The sequence below is a fragment of the Alexandromys fortis genome, unplaced genomic scaffold (assembly GCF_014885135.2).
Source record: "Alexandromys fortis isolate MF-2015 unplaced genomic scaffold, M_Fortis_MF-2015_v1.1 scaffold_5, whole genome shotgun sequence".
Classification (NCBI taxonomy): Eukaryota; Metazoa; Chordata; class Mammalia; order Rodentia; family Cricetidae; genus Alexandromys; species Alexandromys fortis.
This window is the reverse complement of record NW_026067924.1, coordinates 23,126,622-23,152,759: the sequence shown is the minus strand read 5'-3', so window position 1 is coordinate 23,152,759 and position 26,138 is coordinate 23,126,622. Positions and strand designations below refer to the sequence as shown.

General features: G+C 38.6%; 1 protein-coding gene across 5 annotated transcripts in view; it reads left to right on the top strand.

Moving 5' to 3' along the window:
• The window catches only part of Arid4b (AT-rich interaction domain 4B), a 119,575-nt gene that overhangs the window by 30,354 nt on the left and 63,083 nt on the right, over nucleotides 1-26,138 (top strand). For all 5 annotated transcript variants that reach the window (XR_007591707.1, XM_050142235.1, XM_050142234.1 and 2 more), the window contains exons 3-6: nucleotides 18,232-18,342; nucleotides 22,080-22,145; nucleotides 23,860-23,950; nucleotides 25,571-25,650. Coding sequence is in view for 4 of the 5 variants with exons in the window: in XM_050142235.1 (XP_049998192.1) it covers nucleotides 18,232-18,342; nucleotides 22,080-22,145; nucleotides 23,860-23,950; nucleotides 25,571-25,650 (348 nt within the window). In the remaining variant the exon portion in view is untranslated. The remainder of the gene's footprint in view (nucleotides 1-18,231; nucleotides 18,343-22,079; nucleotides 22,146-23,859; nucleotides 23,951-25,570; nucleotides 25,651-26,138) is intronic.

The following is a 26,138-nucleotide window of genomic DNA, read 5'->3' as shown; positions in this document are numbered from 1 at the left end:
GGTGGATCTCTGAGTTTCAGACCAGTGTGATCTACAGAATGAGTTCCAGGACAGTGAGGACTATTTTCATTAATGTTATACCCACTTGAGTTTCCAAAATTTGACACATCTATACAAAGTTATTTCATTGACTAAATTAGCATAGACTTCCCCTAGTCTATTAAAAGTCCTTGACTAGATTGTAGTGGACAAATAGTATTTACCTTCTCTGAGTTATAGATAGTCAGCACTGCCTGAGGGATAAAAAGCAGTATAGTTCTAAGTAAGAGTAAGATCTTGGGTTTAGGCTGTCATGATGACTCTGAGGGTAAAGGCACTTACTACCATGCTTGATGACCTTGAGTTCAATCTGCATGACCAAATGGAAAGAAAACCAAATCCCAAATCAGAGGTCACGTTGTCCTCTGACCTCCATGCACACTTCCACATAAATAAATAAATTAATTAAATGCCGACAAAGAAAAACAACTTGGTTTATTAGAAGGACTAAAGCTTTAGCTTTTGAGAATACAAGCAAACAAAGTCAGGGCTGAAAACAGTTACATAATATCATAGTGCTAAAGACAGACCAATAAATACTGGGTTTTCCGGGTCCCTTCAACAGATGTTGTTAGCCGTCATTACGTAAAGGTTGATTTTGGATGTATTTGTCACTTGCTTCCCACCTTGTTTTTTTCAGACAGTTTTGACTGAACTAATTTAACTTCATTGGCTGGCTAGTGGGCTCCAGGAATCCACCTGTGCCCCCAGTTACCAAAGTATTAGAGTTACAGGCACATGCTGCTGTGTCTGGCTTTTGTCATAGGTGTTGGTGATTCAAAATCAGGTCTTCATCGTACGTTTAGCACTTTACCCACAATGCCCTATTCCCAGTCCCCTCCTTTTGATTATTTTAATTCCAGTGTGCCACAAAATTTTATTGTCTTATTTCATATCACATTCTTATAAATCATAAATATGCCTAGCCTAAGCCCAGTGTAAATGGTTCATCCCTTTAATCCCAGGATTTGGGAGGCAAAAGCAGGAGAATCTGAATTTGAGGCCAGCCTGGTCTACAGCGTAAGCTCTAGGACAACCATAGTTCCACAGTGAGACCTCGTCTCTTCAAAAAAAAGTATCCTTGGCCTAGTAGTTTACATAGATTAGAAAGTTTTAGTGGTGATTTTAAGGCTGAAAAGTATTCCATCATTAGTAATACTGTTATTAATAAACACTATGCTAATTTTATTTTAATTTTTATATTCTTTCGTTTTCCAACATTTCCTTGGTCTTTTAAATTGTCTAAAGAGCCGGGTAGTGGTAGCACACACCTTTAATCCTGGTGCTCAGGAGATAGAGGCAGGCGAATCTCTGTGAGTTCGAGGCCAGCCTGGTCTACAAGAGCTAGTTTCAGGACAAGCTCCAAAGCGACAGAGAAACCTTGTGTTGGGGACCCCCCCCCCAAAAAAAAAAGATTAAATGGTGTAAAGAGTAGTTTTTCCAAGAGTAAAATTTCCAAGCTCCCTTGCATTTCTTCAGAGTATCCCTCACCACAAGAGAGTCATCAGAGCATGGAGGAGTAAGCTGTTCTCACTTGCATTCCTGGCAACCTGCTTAATAAGGTTGACCTGTGGAGAATCAGTCTGGTGGCAAGCCAGTCTTTGGGAGCTGTAGAGTCTGTGATATAATTTAGGGCTTCATTTGAAACTTTGCCTTTTGTGTCATTATGTCTACTGTATAAAATAACAGAAGTTACATATAACTTAGAGGTGTGGGAAATGATGACTTTCTTTGAGATTCGTTCCCAATATTGTTAAGTTTTATGTTTTTCGGGTAGCCAGATTTTAGTGATTGGTCTTCTGTTGTTTGATCCTGCCTAGAAAGTAGTCCTCTGTTGGTTACAACATAACTGTTTCCCCTAATGGCTTGTAAGTTTGCCCTGCTTTCCACTGGTTAAGAATTTTGCATGTGATTGAATTTCGGTTTACTGGATATGTTGCAAAATTAAGATAATGGGAATAAAATAATAGTGAAATGTTTTTGCTGCTGGATCAAATAAGTGTAACGTGAACATGGTAGACTTAATGGTATTGACAATGTTTTCCCTCATTAATAGTGCAAGAAAGCAAATCTATAAGAGAGCAGCACACTCTTATATTTTTGGTTGTGAGCCTAGCCTTTAACGGCTGAGCCATCCCTCCAGGCCTCCAGCACCACTCTCAAGCTTGGTAATTTGCTGTGAGAACATACAGGCCTGATTCTTTGTGATCATTGTTTTTACAACCCTCCATGACTTCTTACAACAGAAAGATGGAAAGCAGAATCAGCAAAAGGAGAAGATCTATGGGGTGAAGTTTGGGGGAAAGCCAGGTACAGTTTCTCCCAGTACAGTCAGAAACTGTGACAGTGTTCCTATGTGACAATGAAACTGGGAAGCTTGTTAGTGGCTGCTTGCAGGGCTTGGTGACCATCACAGAAATAAAATACCCCATGACTGGCATGTATATACATAGTTCCAGAGTCTGAGACTGAAAACAGGTGCCGAGCATAACCATTTTGTTTGCACCTGCAGGTCAGGCATAGTGAACCTTTCTTATCAGTTGATGGTGGGAGCTCTTCAGAAATCTAGCTTTCTGTAAATTTCCAGGTGCCAGCTAATGCCAGTCCTGTAAGCAGGCCTTGAGCAGAGCAGTCTCACTGCTTTCCTAGAGAGAAAGATTAGTTCTCCTTGCCTGTGATAATTTCATTTGAACTTACGTTTTTTTTTAATCTTCTAGAAGCACCCTTTAAAAAAATTTGTATAATATACATAAATGAATTTTCTCTTTTGTTGTTTTGATTTTTTGAGATAGGATCTCGTTACATAACCTTGGTTGGCCTGGAGCTGGGTCTGTAGACAAGGCTGGCCTGGGACTCTTAGAAAGCAACCTGCTTGCCTTCAGAGTGCTAGGATTAAAGAAGGCATGCACTACTGCGCCTGGCTTGTGAGTTTTCTTTTATTACCTTTTGCATGTTATATGGACATTACAATTCAGAAAAATAAAATAGATCGTTTGTTTGTTTGTTTGTTTGTTTGTTTATTTATTTATTTACGTTTTTCAAGACAGGTTTCACTGTAGCTTTACCTGTCCTGGAACTTGTTCTGTAGACCAGGCTGGCCTCCAACTCAGAGATTCGCCTGCCTCTGCCTCATCAGTACTGGGACTAAAGGTGTGCACCAGCACTGACTGACTCCATTGTTGTTTTTGACGTCACTGACCATCATGTGCTGCAGACACCTAACCCATGACATGCTATGATACAGAGTTTTTTTGATGCGTGTGCCATGAAGTTCTGTCCAGTTTTAGCCATAGAGTAGAAAACAGATTGAGCCTGCACAGAAAGCAAAGATTGTGTGTTTCTTTTCATTCTTCACAAGTGTCTAGCTTGATGTTATAGTGAGACTTACATACCATGGTTTCCAGTATTCAGGTAAGTTATTTAGTATTCATTTAAAAAAAAAGAGTAGTTAATGGTTTCTAGACTAAAAGCTTATTTAATTTCTTGGGTAAAATTGAAACTGTTTTTAGTAAATCATTTTAAAGTTTAGGTCAATCATTTAGATATTTTAAAACTTGAGATTTTTTTCCTCTGAAGGCTTTGGCAACCTCTTTAGGACCCTATTTAAGTCAGCAAATAGAAATTTTAAAATGCGTACTTTTTCTTGGCACCTATCCAGGAATGTATCCTAATTTGGGAGATGGGTTTATTTACTCATGAACTTAGTTGCTATTAGAGTGGTACTTACTATTCTTGCATCATGCCTCTCTATGACTTAACAGAAAGGTTAGCCAATGGTTTTCTCATACATCCCTTTCCGAGGGATGAAGACAAGGAGAATCAGGATTCAGGTAATAAGATTGGGTCATAAGCCATGCCATTTCACAGTTGTATCCTAATTCTTCCACATCCTGTTATCTTTCTACAGCTGTATCAAACTGGACTTCACAGAGATTCTCTCCAGTCTAGCCTGCAAATTCTCTATGAAAATTACTCTGTTAACACATGTAAATAACATTGTATTACAAAGATACAGAAGGTGAATACTTAGGTTGGGAGTGGTAGTGCATGCCTGTGATTATTTAACTTTTCAAGTTCAAAGCAAGCTTGAACTACACGAATCCCTGTCCCAAAAAAACAAAATAGTAGGAATACACATTTTCTTTGTTGTTTTAAGTTCCACCATTTCAGTTGAAAGAGCTAAAAAGTTTTAATGTAAACATGTTCTAGGTTATTTCTACATAACATATCAAAAATTACCTTTTTGGTTTCTGCATCTGCATTTTATGTTTTACAAAGTTGGCAACACTCATATGTTATGGGTTTGATGAAACAACAGAGATAAGGTTAGTAGTAAATGGCCTGCTCTTGTGTGGCATTGCAATGCTGAGCCGTGTGGCAAAGGGTCTGCAGCCTTTTGAATGTAGGAAATAATATGAGAATGGAATCCTGTGTATGACACTGCTCAATATTAAAAGCAATCTACTAGTCTGAAGTAGTCTGTATCGTGTTTTTACTATGAGTGTAAAGCTGTAGCAGTATATCACCCATCTTGTTAAATAAATACTGTTTGAATTTCATGCATATTGGTGGTTTAAAATTTAGTTCTTCAGACCTTTTTACTTTTATAGTCCTGTAAACATACAGACATGTTGGGCCAGTGAGATGGCTCAGCAAATAAAGGCACTTGCTGGTAAGCTTGATGACTTCAGTTTGATCCCTAGACTCTACAGTGGAAGGGGAGAACCAGTTTCAGTAACTGTCCTTTAGCTTCCACACGAATTCATATATAGACACACACAGAGAAGATAACATTGTAGAGAATCATCATGTCTCAGGTGTGCATGTTTCATCTTTCAGGCAACAGTAAGTGGTCTGAGATACTAGGCGATAGGTATCTTGAGCATATATGAAACCTCCAAACCTACCTTCACAGTGACACTCTCTCTCTAACAAGGCCATAACTCCTTATAGTGCCACTTCCTTTGGGGGCCATTTTCTTCATACCACCAGTTACCTTTCCCACTGCTGTGACGGAAACACCTGAAAGCAGCTCAAGAGAGGAAGGGTTTGCTCTGGCTCTGGTTATAGGAAGGCATATAATCCATCAAGGCAGGGAAGGTGTGAGAGCAGGAACTTGAGGCAGATGGTGGTATTATGTCCACACTAGGAAGGCCAGATGTAAAACCTGAGGATCCACCTATTGATCCATTTAGTGAACTCCAACTCGTCAAGGTCCTACAGCCTTATAAAACTGTCACTAGCTAGAAACCAGGAGTTGAGACACATGAGCCTGTGGGAGACATTTTACATGCACACAGAATTCCTTGTTCAACTCAGCTGATGAAATGTTCAGTTAGAATGTTTGAGATATTTGTTTTCAAGAATGTGCAGATACCATTTAACATTTGTGAATATGAAATTATCCCTTGGGCTGATAGTTATGGGTCCAAGATTTACTTAGTAGTTGTGGTTGTAGTTGTGAAGAAAGTTAAATGTAGGTAGAAAAGATTTTTGTGCTTAGGGAAAGGTGGTTTTTAAAAATAAAAAATTGGAATACTGGTTTAAAAAAAAAGAACCCAGAATGACAGGTAGAGAACCTCAGTGAATTCATCTAAATTTATATTTGAAATGCCCAATATTTACAATACAAGGAAGTCATGTGCTCCTTCACCTGATCTGCCAGTTGGCATCCAGTGTCATCAATTCTGTATCTCATTCTCTCTCTCTCTCTTGTGTGTGATTTTCACCTGAAGACACACTCTCCTACCTACAGTGCATTCTACTCTAGAGGATGAAATCAGCAGTACTGCTATCCTGTCCAGGCCCTGCCAACTCTCTAATAATCATCCATTTTCCTTTCTGGCCCATCTCTATCTAGTAACATATATTGTCTTTCTCTTTAGAATCCTTCAATTTAGAACTTACCCCTATCTTTCCCCATATTTCATTTTCTTTATAATTTGAGGGAACATATACTATTCTGTAGAAAGGACAACTTCAGTTTGGACTGTTTGTCAATTTGTAGACCCAGTCTTGACTGGAAGGCTTCTTCCTAGTGCATCCCATGTGCCGTCCCTGGGAATGGAGTGTACCAGCATCTACTAATCAGACTTCCCACTGGTCAGCTTGGCATCTACTCTGGTGTTTCTGTGTTATTCACCTGTGTCATTGTGGCCAAAGGATGAATCTTTGTTTCAGTCACATTTATTAACACTGTATTGAATGGATGAGCACTTTTCTTTTCTGCATCTTAAATTTGTTCATTCATTCATATAAATACGGAGGCATAGATTTTAGGGCGTTGTTTGAATAGACATCCCATGTTGTGGGTGTATGTGGAGATCAGAGGACAGCTTTCAAGAGCTGGTTTAGCCTTTGTAAAACAAATAATACAAACCCAGAGACAGATATTGTGGTTCAAGCTGAAGATCAGAAAAACAAGGCAACCAGACACCAGAGAGTTGTTTTTTTTTTTTTTTTTTTTTTTTTTTTTTTTTTTTTTTTTACCTCTGCTAATACTCAGACCAAAGGGGTGATCCTGTCTTCAGATTGCATCTGTTTCCACCAAACCTCAGACTCCAAACTGAATTCCTGTCTTTTCCCCTTTATATTGCTTTCTCCGCCCAGCCATATCACTCCTGTCTCTACCTAGTGCTGGGATTTCAAGTGCTAGGATTAAAGGTGTGTGATTCCCAAACACCCGGGATTAAAGGTACGAGCCACCACCATCTGGATCTGTTTCTGGGTCCATCTTGTGTAGCTCAGGATAGCATTGAACTCACAGAGATCTGTCTGCCTCCGTCTCCAAGTCCTGGGATTAAAGATGTATGCCACCACTCCCTTGCTTCTAGGGGTTTAGTTTTGCACTCTGATCTTTAGGCAAGTTTTATTTATTAAAATACAGATAAAATATTACTACAAGCTTTTCCTGACAACTTAGGTTATTAGGCTTGTACAATAAGAGCTTTTATCTGCTAAGCTAAATTATCCTTCACCCTCCCATAATTTTTCTTTTTTCTTTTTTTTTTTTTTTTGGTTTTTCGAGACAGGGTTTCTCTGTGGTTTTGGAGCCTGTCCTGGAACTAGCTCTTGTAGACCAGGCTGGTCTCGAACTCACAGAGATCCTCCTGCCTCAGCCTCCCGAGTGCTGGGATTAAAGGCGTTCGCCACCACCGCCCGGCTCCCATAATTTTTCTTTAGAGACAGCGTTCTCAAAAATGAACCTAGGGTTTACTTATTGGCTCAGGGCTGATCCCTGAGCTCCATCTACTTGTCTCTGCCTCTACTCCAGTGTTGGAGTAGATGCTGAGTTGTAGACGCTCAGGTTTTTGTTTTTGTTTTTTTCCCCCATGATATTTATTGAGCTTTACATTTTCTCTGCTTCCCTCTCTGCCTCTCCCCTCCCTCCTTCAATCCTCCCCCAAGGTCCCCATGCTCCCAATTTACTCAGGAGATCTTGTCTTTTTATACTTTCTGCTTTTCATGTAGATTATATCTATGTAAGTCTCTCAGTGTCCTCATTGTTGTCTAAGTTCTCTGGGATTGTGGTTTGTAGGCTGGCTTTCTTTGCTTTATGTTTAAAAACCACCTATGAGTGAGTACATGTGATAATTGTCTTTCTAGAATAATGTTTTCTAGTTTTATCCATTTTCCTGCAAAATTCAAGCTGTCATTTTTTTCTGCTGTGTAGTACTCCATTGAGTAAATGTACCACTTTTTTTTTTTTTAATTTATTCTTCCATTGAGGGGCATTTAGGTTGTTCCCAGGTTCTGGCTATTACAAACAAAGCTCCTATGGACATAGTTGAGCACATGTCCTTGTGGCACAATTGAGCATCCTTTGAATATATACCCAAAAGTGGTAATAATGAGTCTTGAGGAAGGTTGTTTCCTAATTTTTCTGAGAAATCGCCACACTGAAATCCAAAGGGGCTGTACCAGCTTGCACTCCCACCAGCAATGAAGAAATGTTCCCTACTCCCCACAACCTTTCCAGCATAAGTTGTCATCAGTGTTTTTGATCTTGGCCATTCTTAACAGGTGTTAGATCCAATCTCAGAGTTGTTTTGATTTGCATTTCTCTGATGACTAAGGATATTGAACATTTCCTTAAGTGTCTTTCAGCCATTTTAGATTCCTCTGTTGAGAGTTCTCTGTTTAGGTCTGTACTCCATTTTTTTTTATTGGATTATGTGATCTTTTGGTGTCCAATTTCTTTAGTTCTTTCTATGTTTTGGAGCTCAGATCTCTGTCTGATGTGGGGTTAGTGAAGATCTTTTCCCATTCTGTAGGCTGTCGTTTTGTCTTGTTGACTGTGTCCTTTGTTTACAGAAGCTTTTCAGTTTCAGAAGGTCCCATTTGTTGTTTCTCTCAGTGTCTGTGCTGCTGGGGTTCTATTTAAGAAGTGGTTCCCTGTGCCAATGCGTTCAAGTGTACTTCCCATTTTCTCTTCTATGAGGTTCAGTGTGGTTGGCTTTATGTTGAGGTCTTTGATCCATTTGGACTTGAGTTTTGTGCATGGTGTCTATTTTCATTTTTCTACATCCAGTTATGCCAGCACCACTTGTTAAATAGGCTTTCTTTTTTCCATTGAATTTTTTTTTTTTTTTTTTTTTTTTTTTTTTTTTTTTTTTTTTTTTTTTTTTTTTTTTTTTTTTTTTTTTGCTTCTTTATCAAAGATCAGGTGTTCGAAGATGTGTGGATTGATATCCGGGTCTTCTATTTAGTTCCATTGTCCTCCTGTCTGTCCTTAGGCCAGTACCAGGCTGTTCTCAGTACTGTAGCTCTGTAGTAGAGTTTGAAGTCAGGAATTGTGTTGCCTCCAGAAATTCTTTTATTGTACAGGATTGTTTTGGCTATCTTGGGTTTTTTGCTTTTCCAAATGAAGTTGAGTACCATTCTTTCAAGGTCTTTGAAAAATTTTGCTGGGCTTTTGATGGGCTTGTTTTTGTTTTTCTAATACGGATGCTGGGAATCCAAACTCAGGTTCTCATTCTTGTCCAGCACATTATTAATGACTGAGCCATCTCCCTGATCTTATAGATTTCTATTGAGTTCCTTATAACATTGTCATCTTATTTTAAAATAAACATAAATAACTTGTAGTGGGATATGTAGAGCTTATGTTGACTGGTTTGACTTACATGTACAGCCCTAAAAATATGTTGGACAACTAGTTATGTGATACATAATCTTACCTAGTTTGGACTGGTTATGAACTCACTATAAATATGGACTCCGCATTCTCTTGCCTCTACCCTCCAAGTACTAGAATTACAGGTATGTACTACCTATACCTCCCTACGCCTACCATTAATTGCTTACTTTTCTGCTCAGTTTGCCTCATTTGACGAGTAAGAGTCCTTCAAACTGCTTCTGTGTCTCTTTGAGATGTCTCTACCCTTCACTTTCTACTATAAAATGTTTCAGATTCAGACTCTTGCTGTGCTTTTTCCCAACATTGAAACCAGCCCTGTCTCTTAAGGAATCCTGGTTCCCTTTAAGGGAGTATATGCTTTAGAAAGTGATTTTATGCCATTGATATATTAGGTTCCTCTTTGCTCCAACTTTTCTGTTACTTGTTGCTGGGCTTTCTTGGTGAATAGAGTTAGGAAATACAATAAATATAATGTATATTGTGTGCACTCACACATGTGTGCACATGTACATATATATTTCCCCCCTCCACATGAATGTAAATTTATACTTCCCCTTTTTATATACTTTCTGTATACTGTGAGCCCAAATCATTATACTGCCATTTTTAATCCAGTACTTTGCTACCCTTTTTCTTTTTTCATTTTTATTGATTCTTTGTCAATTTCATATCATGCATCCCAATCCCACTTATTTTCTTGTTTCCTAATATTTGTCCTCTGCCCTTGCAGCCCTCTCCCATCAAAACCAAATTTAAAAGAAAAACCAAAACCAAAACAAAACAAAATAAAAATAGAAACAACAACAATAACAACAACCAAAAAGAAGGGTCTTGTCTTGGAAGCTGTAGTATGGCCTGTTGAGCCACACAGTTTACCCTTTAGTCCATTCGTCTTTACTTGCAAGTGTGCATTGGTCTGGCTCTAGGCTTGTGGTTTCTGTACATCATAGATAATAGGCTCTCACTGGGACTACTTTTGGATTTCCTGTTGTCCTGTGCCATGGAGATCCTACTGTTGTGGATCTGTAGGTTCATCCCCTTCATGTGCTCGAGCAGTTCATAGATTCGGTGGATGCTGGGGTAGGCCAACTCAGCCCTGGTTCTGGGCCTGTGTGGTAATTGGACTGATTGATTAGCTTGCTAGCTTTCTCTCATCATCACTACCCAGGCAAGCTCTCCACCAGTGTCTCAGCTAGTTCACCCAATGCAACCTACAGCAAGAAACAGGGCTCTTGGGCCTCCAGATCCAGGTCCCTCCATCACCAGGGCAGGTGCTGCTGTTTTGCCCAGGCAAGGTCCAGGGCCTTCTCCTGATTGCTGTAGGGGTTGATGGGGTCAGCTCTCCTGTTCTCATACTCTCATGACTAGCTCACTTGGCCCCAACAACAGGGTCAGCTCTAGTGTGCTGCCCAGACTGGGTGTGTTGCAGCTGTGTGGGGGTAGGGCTAGGTCTCTCACTCCCGACTGGGATCCATTAGTAGAAAGAGTTGGAGGGGGAAGGGCATCCTGCCTTCTTTCCTTCTCTGTAACCTTTGACTGTCCTCAGTGTAGCAAAGTTTCCAGCCATTTTGCTTATCTCCTAGCCTTACTCAACCTCATTCATGTCTTCAGCTGTATAGCCAGGATGTGCCTTTGTGTGTCAGTATGGGATTCTCCTCTGCATGCTAGGAATATGATTTATTACCATTGGTTATTAAAGAAGCAGTTTCATCCAATGGCTTAGTAGAGTAAAGCCAGGTGGGAAATCCAAACAGAGATATAGAAAGTAGGCGGAGTCAAGGAGAGGTCATGTAGCTGCTGCCATGTAGCTGCTGAAGGAGACAGATGCCAGAACTCTAGAACCTTACCCAGTAGGCAACTTCGTGGCAGCACACAGATTAAATAGAAACGGGTTAATTCAAGATGTAAGAGTTAGCTATAAAAATGCATAAACTATTGGCCAAGCAGTGTTGTAATTAATATAATTTTTGTGTGATTATTTGGGTCTGGCCAGGAAATGAAGGAGCAGGCTCCGCCTACAGTGTGTCACTCTTAGACTTCTTTTCATAGCCTTGTATACTTAGCTTTTGTTTCTCCGTCCTTGGGCCTTCCTAAACTTAACTTATTAGCCCATGTTCTTTGTCCCACAAAAGAAGAGAGGGGACATGGCCAAGAGAAAATTTTAAGTTAGAGTGTATGGTTTTATTTCCTATATATGTTCTCTAAAATAGTTGTATATATTAAACTTTTTTTTTAGTACTAACTTATGGCATACTGATGGATTCTTATTCATATTCCAGTTGGAATTTTCTCTCCATTGTTTTAATGCCACTCTGGGATTGTCATATACAAATAGGTTGCTTTTCACAGATTTATTGCCACTTTGTATGTTTAAGTGTATTTATTACTGTTTTTAGCATCAAATTTGATAGTCTTGTTTTCTGATTCTCCCAGTTGCATCAGCACTATAACCAATTTAAATGCCTCTTTCTTTCCAAGAAACTACTTCACTAAAATGTTACATAGCATGTTTTGGGTTTTAAAGGATTGATCTTAATAACTAAATGTTTTCTTGGCAGTATCAGTGTTACCCAGCCATTTCAAGAACTGATTTAGCTGTTGTTCTAAACACTTTCTGTGGTGAACTGCAGCCTGGAGGCGCATTAGAAATCACTCTTAGCGCCTTTATGCTCTTGTATGGCTTCCCTGACACTTTGAAGGGGGTTTAGCCACTGGGAGTGAATTTTCAAATTGCTTTTTTAAATGTTCCCATGGAACTGAATAGATTGTGTGTGTGTGTGTGGTGTGTGTGTGTGTGTGTGTGTGTGTGTGTGTATGTGAGAGAGAGAGTTATTGAGAGAGAGAGAGAGAGAGAGAGAGAGGGGACACATTTGGTAGATTGACTAGAAAAATAATTGTTTAAGCAACATGGGGTAACTGTGAAATAGCTGTTGCCCTAGCAACTAGAAAACTGTTCGGTTTGCCAAACAAAGAGATGATAATTTAGTGGTTTAATTTCCTTTGTGGTGTGGAGGTACTACTTAAAAACATCTTATTTTTAGCCTTTGAGATGGTCTATATTACTGACTAAAATCTGAGAAACAGAACAAAAAGAGAAGGTAAGAAGTTTTTGTTTTCCTTGACTATATAGATACACATACCTGCATAACTGTCAGTCCTCTTAGTCAGAGCAGTCTTGGTTAACCTAGTGACATAGTTCTTTATGTGTCTGCTTTAGGCCAGAGTACATTAGTCTCAGAATAGCTGTGCAGCGCAGTCTTGGTTGATTTCTTCTACACTAACGGATCATGGTGCACTTCATTAGTTATCAGCCTTGTGGAGACCTAGCAACTCTTACTACTAGAAGACAGCATGATTATGTCATCAGTGAATTGAGCAAGGGAGACTTTTCTAAAGGAATCATTTACACACACACACACACATGCACACACACACGCACACACACACACAGTTTGGGAAAGAAAGAGATGATGAAACCTGTTCTTTATATAGGAATTATTTTTTAATGACACTTTTTAAGGATGTAAATTGTTTAGTTTGTTTTTGCAGTGTTTACTGGTCAGTTCTAAATACTGCAGGTGTGTAATATGTTGCTTTTCATGCCTGTGAGGTAGTAAGTGATTTGAGCCATAGAGGTCCTAACCCAATAAGGTTATGTGCAAGAACTGTTATATATACTATGTATCTTTTGTGTGTGTATATTTGCAGTGTTCCTTTTAGCTCTAAAGTGGTAGATTTGAACCTAGGTATCTCATTGAGGAATCTGCCCTTTTTGGGATGGATGGTGCTGGGGATAGAGTTAAGCAAAACTCCAGCTCTATCACTGAATTACACCCCCACAGAGTGTTGTATTCCTAATATTTTATGTTGCCTTTTATTAATATAAAAGTGTGGGATATAGATGTTTTATATATACATTTACCCATGTGTACATGTTTGGAGGCCAGAGAGTAGATGTTTGGTATATTCCCTTAATGAGTTTTACCTTATAAATATATTTTATTAATAAAAATGACTTTTCAAATGTATGTATGATTCAGGAAGGTGTGCATGCCACATGGAGTGTGTGGAGGTTGGAGGACCCGTTCATGGAGTCGGTTCTCTCCTCTACTTTTCTGTGACTTCTAGGGAAGTCTGACCACTCAGGTAGTCAGGCTTGCTAGGAAAGTGCTTGTACCCACCAAGCCATTTGGCAAGCTCCTCTACCTAATTTTTTTTGGGAAATGGTCTTTCTCCAAACCAGGATACTGGGCATTTAGACTTGCCTGGCTGATCAGTGAGCCCTGTGATCTACCTGTCTCTTTATACCCTCCAATGCTGGGCCACACATATGCATCCCCACATCCAGCTTTGTGTATGTGTGTTGTGGATCTGCATGTAGCTTCTTATGCTTAGCCATATCTCCAGCCCATACAAGAGAATTTAACTCTGAATCCCAGTCACTACAGATAACAATTTTTTTTTATTAATGCAGTACCTGGGGTTTCTTTAAAAGTAATAAGGGCATAGATATAAGTATGGGTAATGAGGGATGAATGTGATTGATCAAAGTATATTATATGCATATTTGAAAATGTTAAAATGAAATTTATCATAATATTTAAATGCAACTATTTAAAATTGTGAAAAACAGCAACAACAACAAGAAACCCAATAATGTTTAAGACGATGTGGGAAGGGAAGTAGATGGTATAGTTGTTGATGAGTTCATAATTGGTAGCAGCCAGCTTAAGGTTATGTGCAGGAACAGTTAAAAGGTTAAAAGGTATAGTACATACCAGTTTGGAAATGAACAAAAAGGAATCTTTATTTTCTTTTTCAGAGACAGGGTCTTACCATTTAGCCCTAGCTGGCCTGAAACTCACTATGTAGACCAGGCTGGCCTCAGACTCAGAGACGCACCTTTGTTTCTCTTTGGAATGCTGGGATTAAAGGTGTGCATTGCCATGCATTGATACAGACTTTGATTGGAATATTTTCAGTCACATACCAAACTACTCTGGTTATTATATATATTACTCTGTTTATAATATGATGTCTTTGATTAGTTCTGTACTTCTGAAATCATTATACATGTCAATTATCTTGAACTTTATTATTCAGTACTAAACTTTATTATTTAGTACTAAACTTTATTATGTAGTACTTAGTACTTTAGTATTTAGTATTTAGAACTTTATTATTCAGTACTAAAAATTTGCAACAGTTTCTGTTGAGCAGTCATTTCAAGTAAGGTTTGCTTCTGAAATACTACAAAGGTAAAATGGAGGTAGCCACATGTGTTTGTATTGATGTAATTTCTGATTTGCCCACATAGAGAGCTTCATAATGATACTGTTAGTAGCTAACTACTTTAGGCCTCAGTCCTTACTGATAATGCCTTTATTTTTATGATATGCAAATTAAAGGGTAGATAGGTTTAGTAAAGTAACCAACCCATCTATTATTATCTGAGATTAGGACCTTGACTTGGTGCTGTGAAGGTCTGTGTAATTAATCAAGTCTGCTGTTAGCAAATGATCAACTAATGACAGATTCCACGATTACTGTCTCTACTAACACTATTTATGAAAGTTTGACCATGGTGTACCTGTGGAGGTCAGATAACAACTTGGGGGAGGGTTTTTGTTTGCTTTTTTTCTTATACCTTGGGTCCTGGAGATTGAATTTAGGTTGTGAGACTTGGTATAGGATCTTTATACACAGAGTCCTCTTATTCACTCCCAGAGTTTCCTTGTGAAATATTTGTTTCCGTGTAGGTACACATATGAAACACTATCCAAATGTGCATGAGTGCTGGGTGCCTGTGTATATAAAGACCCGTGGTTGACATCTAGTGTCTCTATTGCTCTCCATCTTAATTTTTGAGCCAGTGTCTCGTACTAAACCTGAAACACATCAATTTTGGTAGGCTGTCTGGCCAATAACTTCAGGAGCATCTCCGTCATCTTCTTTAAGGCCTGAGTTGCAACTACACACCAGACTTTCATGTGGGTTTTTGGGATCAAAAACCTAAGGTTGATGCTTGGGTGTCAGTTTCTTTACCTACTGAGTTATCTTCCCAGGTCCAATTGGGTAGCTTTTAGTGACTATCTCTGTAGCTCAGAATTTGGGGTTCTTCATTAGTTTTTGTTTAGTTAGATACTATTTCTCTGTGAAATGAAATGTTACTGACCAGCAGGGGAGGAAGGATGCATTGCTAATGCAAGTTGTGAGTTGTGAAAAGTAGTTTTAATATGGTACTGAAGACTGTCCCTACATAACTGCTTAATCACAAAATGAATTGAAATTTTCTTCAAGTTTTTTCCTGTTTAACTTGCAAATTCACTTGATAAAGATGGTATTCAAGATACAGTGTGATGATTTTATATGTGTGTTCTGTAATGATTATTACTAAAGATTGATACCTTTCCCTTTCCTTATTCTTTGTAAAATAAAACCACTAAATCCATTCTGTATAGAATTTGGCCAAGGAAAATCGTATTTAAGAGGGCTAAGGTGGGTTGGTAGGAGATACACATTTGTGAACCTTAAAAGAGCAACGTAAAGGAGATAGATGATTAAGAAAGACTCGCTGAACATAGCGGACAGTGAGGACTACTGAGAACTCAAGAACAATGGCAATGGGTTTTTGATCCTACTGCACGTACTGGCTTTGTGGGAGCCTAGGCAGTTTGGATGCTCACCTTACTAGACCTGGATGGAGGTGGGTGGTCCTTGGACTTCCCACAGGTCAGGGAACCCTGATTGCTTTTTGGGCGGATGAGGAGGGGGGACTTGATCGGGGGAGGGGTACTTGATGGGGAAGGGGGAGGGAAATGGGAGGCAGTGGCGGGGAGGAGGCAGAAATCTTTAATAAATAAATAAATAAATAAATTTAATAAAAAAAAAGAATACTGTCTGGTCTACTAGAAGATTGGGGTTTGATTACTAGCACCAACATGGTGTCTCAACAACTGTCTGTAATCCCAGTCTGAAGGTATCTGGTGTCCTCTTCTGTTCTCCATGGCCACTGAACACATAGAGTCCACAGACATACATGCATTCCAAACACATAAAAATATGTAAAAAGCAACATAAAGTTACCAAATTATATTTAACACTAAAACATTAATAACAATGAAGAAGCGGTTCTTCACTCATATTACAGCCTAAATGTACTGCTTGACTAATAGACATTTTTTAAGTTAAGAAAGCATATTAGTAAGAATGCTTGTTGCTAAGCCTCCTGATCTGGAACCTGTGTGCTGGAAGAAAATAACTGACTCCCACAAATGTTCCTCTGATCTTCACAAATGTTGTGGTGCAAACTTACTATGCACACTAAAATATTTTTAAAAATTAAAAGTGTACACTAGATTTATTAAAAAACAAAACATGTTTCAGTCTCAGTATGGTGGTCATGTCTTTGATCCCAGCACTTGGAGGCAGAGGCAGATGGATCTGTGATCTTGAGATCAGCCTAGTCTACATAGCTATTTCCAGGCTAACCAGGGCTTCATAGGTTCAGAGATCCTGTTTTAAAGAACAAACAGCAGTACAAAACATTTTGTGACACATACATGTAGTTTCTACTTGACAGACTGAGAAAAGTGGTTCTTAATTTCATTGCCCACCTGGGTTGTATATCATAAGATCTTTTTTTAAAGCCCACAGTACTCAGTATTCCCAGTAGTCTCTTATCTAAATATTAACCAGGCCTGATCCTGCTTAGCTCTCAGCATCAGGCAAGATCAGGTGTGTTCAGGATGTTAGTATGGCCATAGACATTTTTTTTAGGTTCGTGAAATATATATCAGGGTATCCAACTTTTTGACACAGATATTTTCATCTCTAAATTATGTTGGTATGTTGGGCTGCCTTCATAGCTATCCTAGAGCACATGTATGCCTAATTGTAGCCAGAGGTGAATGCCATTGTAGAAATCTTAAAGTTGCAAGCACTTGGTTGTCACTTTGGAATATGTGCTCTGTGCTGTTCATTAGCTAAAACATTGTGGGGTGAGCTTAGATTGACGTTTCCATGCTACAGGTGACCTAAGTTACTATGGTGCTCATGGCAGGATTGAAGCTTTTTGGGCTTTTTGGAGGATTTTAATGATATTAAGATGGAAAGGGTTTGGACAAATAGATCGGGACATGCTGGCTGATAGTTTTGAGTTATTTGTCTTTATTGTAGGGCTTCTTAGGCCTTTTAGCATATTTATGAAGTTTTAAAAGAGGAGGCAGAGGGATTATTTAATAATGAATCTTTCCAAACTGTTGCTGCCTCTTTTTGGTGAACATCTTAGGCTATTAATACTTCTTATAAGACAACTTGGGGAAAGGCTTATTACATAATCTTCCTTTGACTATGGAATTGATGAATGTAAGACCCAGTGCAAAAATGCAGCCTACTGTAAAAATCAGAGCAGCCAGATTAGAACCAGTAAAATCAAAACCACAAGTGAGCAGTATATTATTTAAGAGAGAAGAACAGACCAACAGTGAATGTATATTAAAGCATTCTGCCAGGAGTTTGAGACAGTACAGGATGGATTACGTCATGTGGCTTTTAGCAATAGTTGGGAACACATGTATGCCTTTTATTCTGTCTTAGAGTTCTGTAGATAAAGAACAGAACCATTCTGAATCTGGATGGCTACAAGGTGTAACCTGTTAGAAGACATTTGTCTGTGCTTTGAGCTTTAAGATCTGCTAACTAGCAAATTGAGTAGTCATATAATAACTATATATTTTAGTAAGTCAATGAATGAATAGATGGTGGGAACATTAAATAGAAGGCTGCATCTGTGAGTGATTTTATGAACCATATGCGTTTAACAGGGAAAAATGTCTTCATTTTACACGATGTACATTTCATTAGTCTGTGATACATGTTATTATTTTTAATTCATAGTATTTTTAATTCATAATATTTTATAGATGGCTTGTTTAAAGTACACTTCATTATTATAGCTTAAATTGCTATAACAAGATTAGATATATTCTGAAACCTGATGGTAGGGGGAAAATTAAGCCGTGTAAACCATGTTTATTTCTTTGCATTTTTAGGCCCTCGATGAGCCTCCCTATTTGACAGTGGGCACTGATGTGAGTGCCAAATACAGAGGAGCCTTTTGTGAAGCCAAGATCAAGACTGCAAAAAGACTTGTCAAAGTCAAGGTACAGTATTATTTGTAATTTAATAGTCATTAAATATTTGATTCTTTAAGTCTAAAAATCTAAAAATTATTTTTGTGCAAAATGAGTATTTAAAAGTGGTGGCTATAAAACCATTCTTAAACTAAACAATATTTGTGGTTTTAAAATAGTCAAATTGGAATAAAATTTGCTTATCACAGCTGATAATTTCACTGCAGACTTGGTTCTTTTGGGTTACTATTTTAGTGTTAGAAAAGATCTTAGAAACCATCTAATTGATTCTTTAGTTTTATTATATGAAAACAGTGGCTGGATACATTCCTTTAATACTAGTCCTCAGGAGGCATAGGCCAGCCTGGTTTCCATATCAAGTTTTTAGCCAAGCAGAACTATGTTTCCTCCTATAGCAAAATATCATCTCACTGTCCTTTTTGTGATCCTGGATGGAATTGTGGGTCCTGGGAATACTAGGCAAGATCCCCAGCCCATCCTTTCTTTTGTTCCTCTCCCTTCCCTATTGTTTTGAGATAGAGTCTTGCTGTATGTAGCCCAGGCTGACCTTGAACTCACAGCAGTCTTCAAACTGCAACCTTTTTAGTATTGGAATTGGAAGTGTATGGCACCTGACATTTGGCCCTCAGCCTTTTTGGAAGAAAATCTTTTTGAAGTACTTGAGTTTTGACTTAGTTAATGGACAAATATAAATTTAATTGTTTTTCATTTTTAGGAAATTAACATAAGCCTGGTGAGGTGCAACTATGGTACCATTTCATCTTAGGAATTTCATTTTAGGAATTTCATTTTAGGAATTTCATTTCATCTTAGGAATTGGAGACCAGCATGGAGAACATAGATTCTCTTCAAAAGCAGGAGAAAGGGACTAGATATATAGCCTAGTGGTAGAACACCTGCCTGTCCTGAGCAAGGCCCTGGGTTTGAAGATGGCGGCACAAAGTATGAGTAGATGAATGAATGAATGAATGAATGAGTGAATGAATGTGTGTTTAATAGAAGAAAGACACCTTTATATTTGAAAATTCAGGACAGTTGAAACTAAGAACCAGTGAAACATCTTAGCGTTATGGGTACCTACTCACTTGCCAGTAATGTACTGGGTGCTGTAACCTTTCAGAGTACTCTGTTAGATGCAAAGAGAGTGGAGATAGGAGGGTGCACATGGTAGATGAACAGATAACCATGCAACCCTTGATTTGAATAATTAACCAAGTGGAAGAGGTATGATATTTCCCCTGGAGCTGTACTTGCTGTCTGAGTGTTTCTCTTAAGCATATGCAAAAGCTTCCTGAGCAATTCTGACTTCTATATGGCTAAAAACTATGTGATAATTCCTCTAAGTTAACTGAAGCCAAAGGATGCTCATCTTGGCCCTGCCATCTCTTACATTTCACACGCTGGTGCCTGGAGTTGCTTTGTAATGTGGTTAGGTGGGTCTCTTACGGTGACATTTCCTGTTCCGTCTGACATTGTATACTTCTGTTTCCTGAGCACTCAGTTATTTGTCACCACCATCCTGGGGCTGAATAAAAATCCGTTTATTGAGTCAGGCAGGGGTGTTGGTGTTATACGTCTTTAGTCTCAGCACTTGGGAAGCAGAGGCAGAGGCAGGCAGATATCTGTGGTTTTAGGTTAGCCTGGTCTATATAGGGAGTTTCAGAGCAGTCAGAGCTACATAGAAACACCCTGTCTCAAACAAAGAGAATACATTTTAAGCAGACGTGGTGATACATTTCTTTACTATTAGCTTTAATCTTTGGCCATTTATTCCATTCCACGTGTTATCAGAAGATGTTGGGATTCTAGTGTTAAGATTTAATCTTAATGCTGCTTTTTTGTCACACTGAAATGCATGGAATGCTGGGTATATATAAAAAAAAATCTCTGCATAGTTGGCCTGTTCCTGTTGATCACAAGACTCTAATAAAGAACATGCTAATGCATCAGTTTTTAGGGGGGTGGGGTTCAAGACAGGATTTTGCTGTGTAGCTCTGGCTGCCTTGGAAATCACTTTGTAGACCAGGCTGGCCTACAACTCACAGAGATCCACCTGGGATTAAAGGTCTGTGCTCCTACCACCACCACCTGGCTATGCATCAATTCTTAATTCTTTTATATAGAGCTCAAGAGAACCATGTCAGTATTGAATATGGTACTTTTCTTTGCATCTTTTTTATTTTTGTTTGTTGAGACAGAGTCTATGTAGTTCTGGCTGTCCTGAAACTTGCTATGTAGACCAGGCTAGGCTTGGACTCACAGATACTCTCCTACCTCTGCCCCCCTGAGTGTTGGGATTAAAGGCACACATTATATTACCTGGTTCTATGATGCTTTTTTTTTTTTTTTTTGTTTTTGGGAGACAGGGTTTCTCTGTGGTTTTGGCGCCTGTCCTGGAACTAGCTCTTGTAGACCAGGCTGGTCTCGAAATCACTGAGATCCTCCTGCCTCTGCCTCCCAAGTGCTGGGATTAAAGGCGTGCGCCACCACCGCCCGGCACGTGGTTTTAATCCCAGTACTTGGAAGGCAGAGGCAAGCAGATTTCTGATTTTGAGGCCACCCTGGTCTATATAGGGAGTTCCAGGATAGCCTGAGGGTCATAGGGAGATCTAGCTAAAAATATATTTTTTTTTCAACTTACCATTTTCCCTTTCTCTGGTTTCCATAGTACTGATACAAAGTATAAAAAGTTCTGGGGAAGTACCGTTCTGATCATTCTTACTGAATTAAGCCTTCCACTGTAAATAAACAAACAAACAAATAAATAAATAAATAGAGTAAGTAAGCAAATAAGTGGATGGATGAACAAACAAATAAATACAAAGTTTGCTGTTAAAAGTTCTGGGGAAGACTAGCAATATTTGAATCTTAGCACTATGATAATTTAATTCTATCATCCTGAACCATTTAGACTTTCTGTTTATTGGTTTTGTTTTCAACAAAAGGGTTTTGAGGGGTGATTCTATGCCTCTTCAACCTGTAGGGGATTCGAGTCAAGGGCTTTCTGTGTTAAGTACTCTACCTCTGAGCTACTATGTTGGATATTAAATTTGATCCTTGAATTTGATACTTAGTTCTGAGTAACTGTTGTGGCCATTTGGTGTGGTGATACAGACCTGTAATCCAAGCACTAAGGAGCCTGAGGCCAGATTGAGCCACATAGTGAGATGTTGCCTCAAAAAATCCAAAGCAAAGCTAGGCGGTGGGAGGCAGAGGCAGGCAGATCTCTGAATTTGAGTCTAGCCTGGTCCACAGAGTAAGTCCTAGTACAGCCAGAGCTACACAGAGACACCATGTCTAAGGAGTGGTGATGGTGGTGGTAATTCTAAACACAACAACAGAAAAAGCAAGTTTGTAGCCGCTGCTTACTATTAAATTAGGCCTTCACAAGATGATACAATTACTGATAGGTTAAGACCATTACTTCTTCTTTTCCTCAAATTTTACTGACAAAAGTTGTAGAGCTAAAGTAATAAGTGGTAGAATACAGTGTGATGGATAGGACAACCAGCCTTATAGGTGTTGTGTCTGTCAGTGGTTATTTTCACTTTGAAAAGAAAATCTGTTTCAACAAGTTTTCTCTTAATCCGTTTGATGTTTGAAAATGGTCTCATTTAGGCTAGGTGATTTTTATTTAGTCTGTGTTATTTGTACATAGATGAGCTAATATTGTTTTGTGTGTCTCTGTGTGTGTATGCGTGCACACATGTGAATTTGAATTTGATCAGTGGATTCATATTTTTTAGGTGACCTTTAGACATGATTCTTCAACAGTGGAGGTTCAGGATGACCACATCAAGGGCCCACTGAAGGTGAGTCATTATTTTCCTCAGTTTTGATTGGAGACTGATACTTGTTCTTTTTCCTTTTAATTCACTGGCTATTCATTGTTAATTTTTTTTTTTTTTTTTTTTTTTTTTTTTGTTTTTCGAGACAGAGTTTCTCTGTAGCTTTGGTGCCAGTCCTGGAACTAGCTCTTGTAGACCAGGCTGGCCTCGAACTCCCAGAGATCCGCCTCTGCCTCCCGAGTGCTGGGATTAAAGGTGTGCGCCACCACCGCCCGGCTCATTGTTAATTTGATATATAGCTTTTCCTAATTGGGATGTACTTATTGTTAAATCATCTGAAATAATAGTAAAATCAGTTTTAAAATAAAATGAACATCAAGGAGGCAGTGACTGCTTTCATACAGGTTTTCCTTTACTGCAGGAATGGGTTTTCCAGGAATAAGAGGTGTAAGATGTAAGAGCTATGCTCTAAAATGTGAGAAAATTAAGACAAAATCCAAAACTTTTGATTTTGGAGCCACCTGCTGGCAGATAAAATCTTCTGCGGGTAACTGGGAGGTTGACCCATTTGTTCTTCATTCACTGGTGGGATAGATATTGCTTTGCCTTCTTGTTTGCCAGTAAGCCAGCTGTAGGGAGTTTGGGAAACCACTATGTCTGAGGTTGACCGATGTTTAGGCTTGAGGAATCCTAGGGGATACTAAGAAGAGTGCAGAAGCATCTTGTAGATCTTTGCAGAAAAAAGTATCTTACTTGGAACTGTGGATTTCTAAAACTCTTCCGTTAAAAATAAAAATGTTTCTTATTACTAACTTTTGGCTTGTAAAAACAATTTCACATCATTTCTGTTTTGTAGGCATCATCTTTAATATTTCATGTACCCATTTGTTACTTGCAAGGACCAGAAGACAAATCATATACAGTTATGACTTTAGACTACCACTTAGCACTTAATGTGTGCTAGTGCTGTGCCAAATCATTTTGCATCTAGTATTTTATTTAGTCTTGAGAACAACTCTATACAAGAGGAAACTGAAGAAAAGAAGTAATTTGACTCTAGTTTTACAAGCATTAATGTCAGTGCCAAGATTCAGACAGGTTCACAGCTACAGGTGGAGAAGATGGGCTGTTTGGATTGTCAGTACACAAGCTCATCCTAGACAAACCCATTGTTCTTTGCTATCTGGTTTGCTATATTTTGGCACTGGCCCATAGGTATCTACCATCAGGACTGTTTAATGACCACTATAAGGACCTTGCAAGTGTAAATACCAGCATTTTTATGATCAGATAGAAAGTACTGTAAATGCTTGTCAGCAATGGCACAGTCTAACCCTTAAGGAGAGCTCAGGACTTTTTTGATTACCTTTGTCCATCATCAGCTTTCTTGAAAGAAAGGTGAAGGAAAGACAGTTATTTTTACAGGCAGTGCTTCTCAGCACATTGTAATGACCCCTGGGAGTTCTCAAGACCCCTTTACAGGCCTATAGGGGAAAAAGTGCTTTCTTAGTAATACTTAAATACATTTATCTAGTATATGGGAATTTTCACTGTTAATAGGTAGAAAAGTATTGTCAATGAAGCTACAGGCATCTTCAACACAGATCAAACTAGTAACAGTTTCATTCACCATGTATTCATTAAAAAAAAACAACAACCAAGGTTTGGTGTTATTATTTATTGCCTTTTGGTTCATTTATCTTTAAAAAGTTTTTCTAATACTTAAATAATATTTTAGGTGGGAGCTATTGTGGAAGTGAAGAATCTTGATGGTGCCTATCAGGAAGCTGTTATCAATAAACTGACAGATGCAAGTTGGTACACTGTAGGTAAGATAGTAATTTTCTATTAAAAATTCATTTTTAGTCGTGCAAAATAATATGTTGCAACAATGCAGATAAAGCCAGATTTCCTGGATTAATTTTCCTTAACTAATGTCATAGATGCTGTTACTATTATTGGTTATCTTCTAGATCTTAAAAAAATATTTCTAAGCTATCATATGTACATATAATTTGAAATTATTTAGTATATAGAGTGTGTTGTTGGATTTTTCTCATTTTCACTTCAACACACATGTTAAAGAAACTTGTTTCTCCATCTTCATCATTTCTAAGTGCAGCGTTTAGTAGTGTTAGCTGTCCAACCTGTTGTATAACAGAGTTTCTTTTAGTGGCTAGGTTTACGCTCATGTTCAGTTCTGCTAGTCTTGCTGTTACAGTAATAGATGAATGTTCATTGTGTGCATATCATCCTGATATTTTCTTGTGCACTGAGGAAGGAGTAAATAGAAGTTGAAGGGACATGTGCTTTTTAACTTGAGTGAAAACTGCCTGCCTGTCTTGAAGATAACCAATAGTATATGAATATGTTTTCCCAGTCCTTGTCAGACTGTTTCCACTAGTCCTTTGAAATTTTTGTCAAGTTGAATGCGAGTGCACACCACGCTTGTATGTTTTTTCGATACATGCTACCTAAGAAGGCAAACCACAAAAACAAACAAATAAAATATACAATTAAATGTCAGTAATTCTGTATGTTCAGCAATTTTCAAGTGGTGACACAGTTATCACAGTCAAGTAAGTTAATGCCCCCATCACTCATAGCAAACATTGTAGGACCTTAAATCAGCAAATCATAGTTTCATCCACTCAAGGAACACTTGGCAGTATCTGGAAACAGTTTTGATTGTGACATCTGGGAATGGAGTCTTTCTTGGGTGGAGTTCCTCATTTTGTAAGGCATAGGGTCAGGTTTTCATACAGCAGCTTGTCTGGTAAAATTTGTGTGTGGGGAGTGTTCAGATTGAGGAACCTTACTGTAATGTAGATGTAGGTATTTTTTCGGGGGAGGGGACAAATGGTCTTTAAATTTGTTGAACTTCCCACATCTGAGGTAAATCTATGGTTGTCTGCCAGCAGATTTGTTTTTCTTTTCTTAACCGTTTTGAGTGGGATTAATGAATATTTAAATGGTTTCCTCTTGAAATGCTGTGTGTGTGTGTGTGTGTGTGTGTGTGTGTGTGTGTGTGTGTGTGTAAGAGAGAGAGAGAGAGAGGAGAGAGAAAGAGAGAGCAAGCGAGAGCAAGCATGTGTGCATTTTCTGTTCTACTGTGAATTGGGGTCTTTAGGTGTTGGCAGAAAGCACCTTTATCCACTGAACCATTTCACTGGCATAAGACACACACACACACACACACACACACACACACACACACACACACGCGCCTAAGACATACATATTTAAGATGTGTTTTGCTAGAAACAGCAAACTACTCTAGTAACTATAATTAAAGTCACTTGTTAGAAAATATGAAATGTGAACTGAATTCCAAATGTAATTCTTAAAAATGAGACTATTTGCACACAGGAAATTGAATGATTTCTGACATCACCTGTTAATCTTAAAAAAGTTTCTCAATTTGCTTCCATTTTTACTTCCTCATACAGTTTTTGATGATGGAGATGAGAAGACACTGAGACGATCTTCGTTGTGCTTGAAAGGAGAGAGGCATTTTGCTGAAAGTGAAGTAAGTGATTATAGTGAATGTGTATATCTACGGGTTCTCTCTCCCCCTCTCTCAGGGTTTTCTTCCTTCCTCCCTCCCTTCCTCTGCCCCCCTTTTTTCTTTTTCCTTCGAGACATGGTCTAACTATGTAGCTATGGCCGTCCTGACACTCTATGTAGATCAGGCTGGCCTCAGACTCACAGAGATCCATCTACCTTTGCCTCCTGAGCACTGGGATTAAAGCTCTCCATTATAGCTGGCTTGATGTATTTTGTATGGAGGAAGTAAAGTTCTGCTTTTTCAATTCAATGAACAAACCTGTTAATCAGGAAATTCCTGAGTACTTAAATGCCATTATGATGTGATCTGCGAACTATATTGAAAGTCCTGAGTTCAGACACCAAATTTTGTCTTCTTTATTGTTTAAAGCATTTCAGTACTTTTCCATGAGAAGAAAATAATAGGCTTGTTTAGTCACCTTGAGGCTGCCCCTCCCTCCCTCCCTCCCT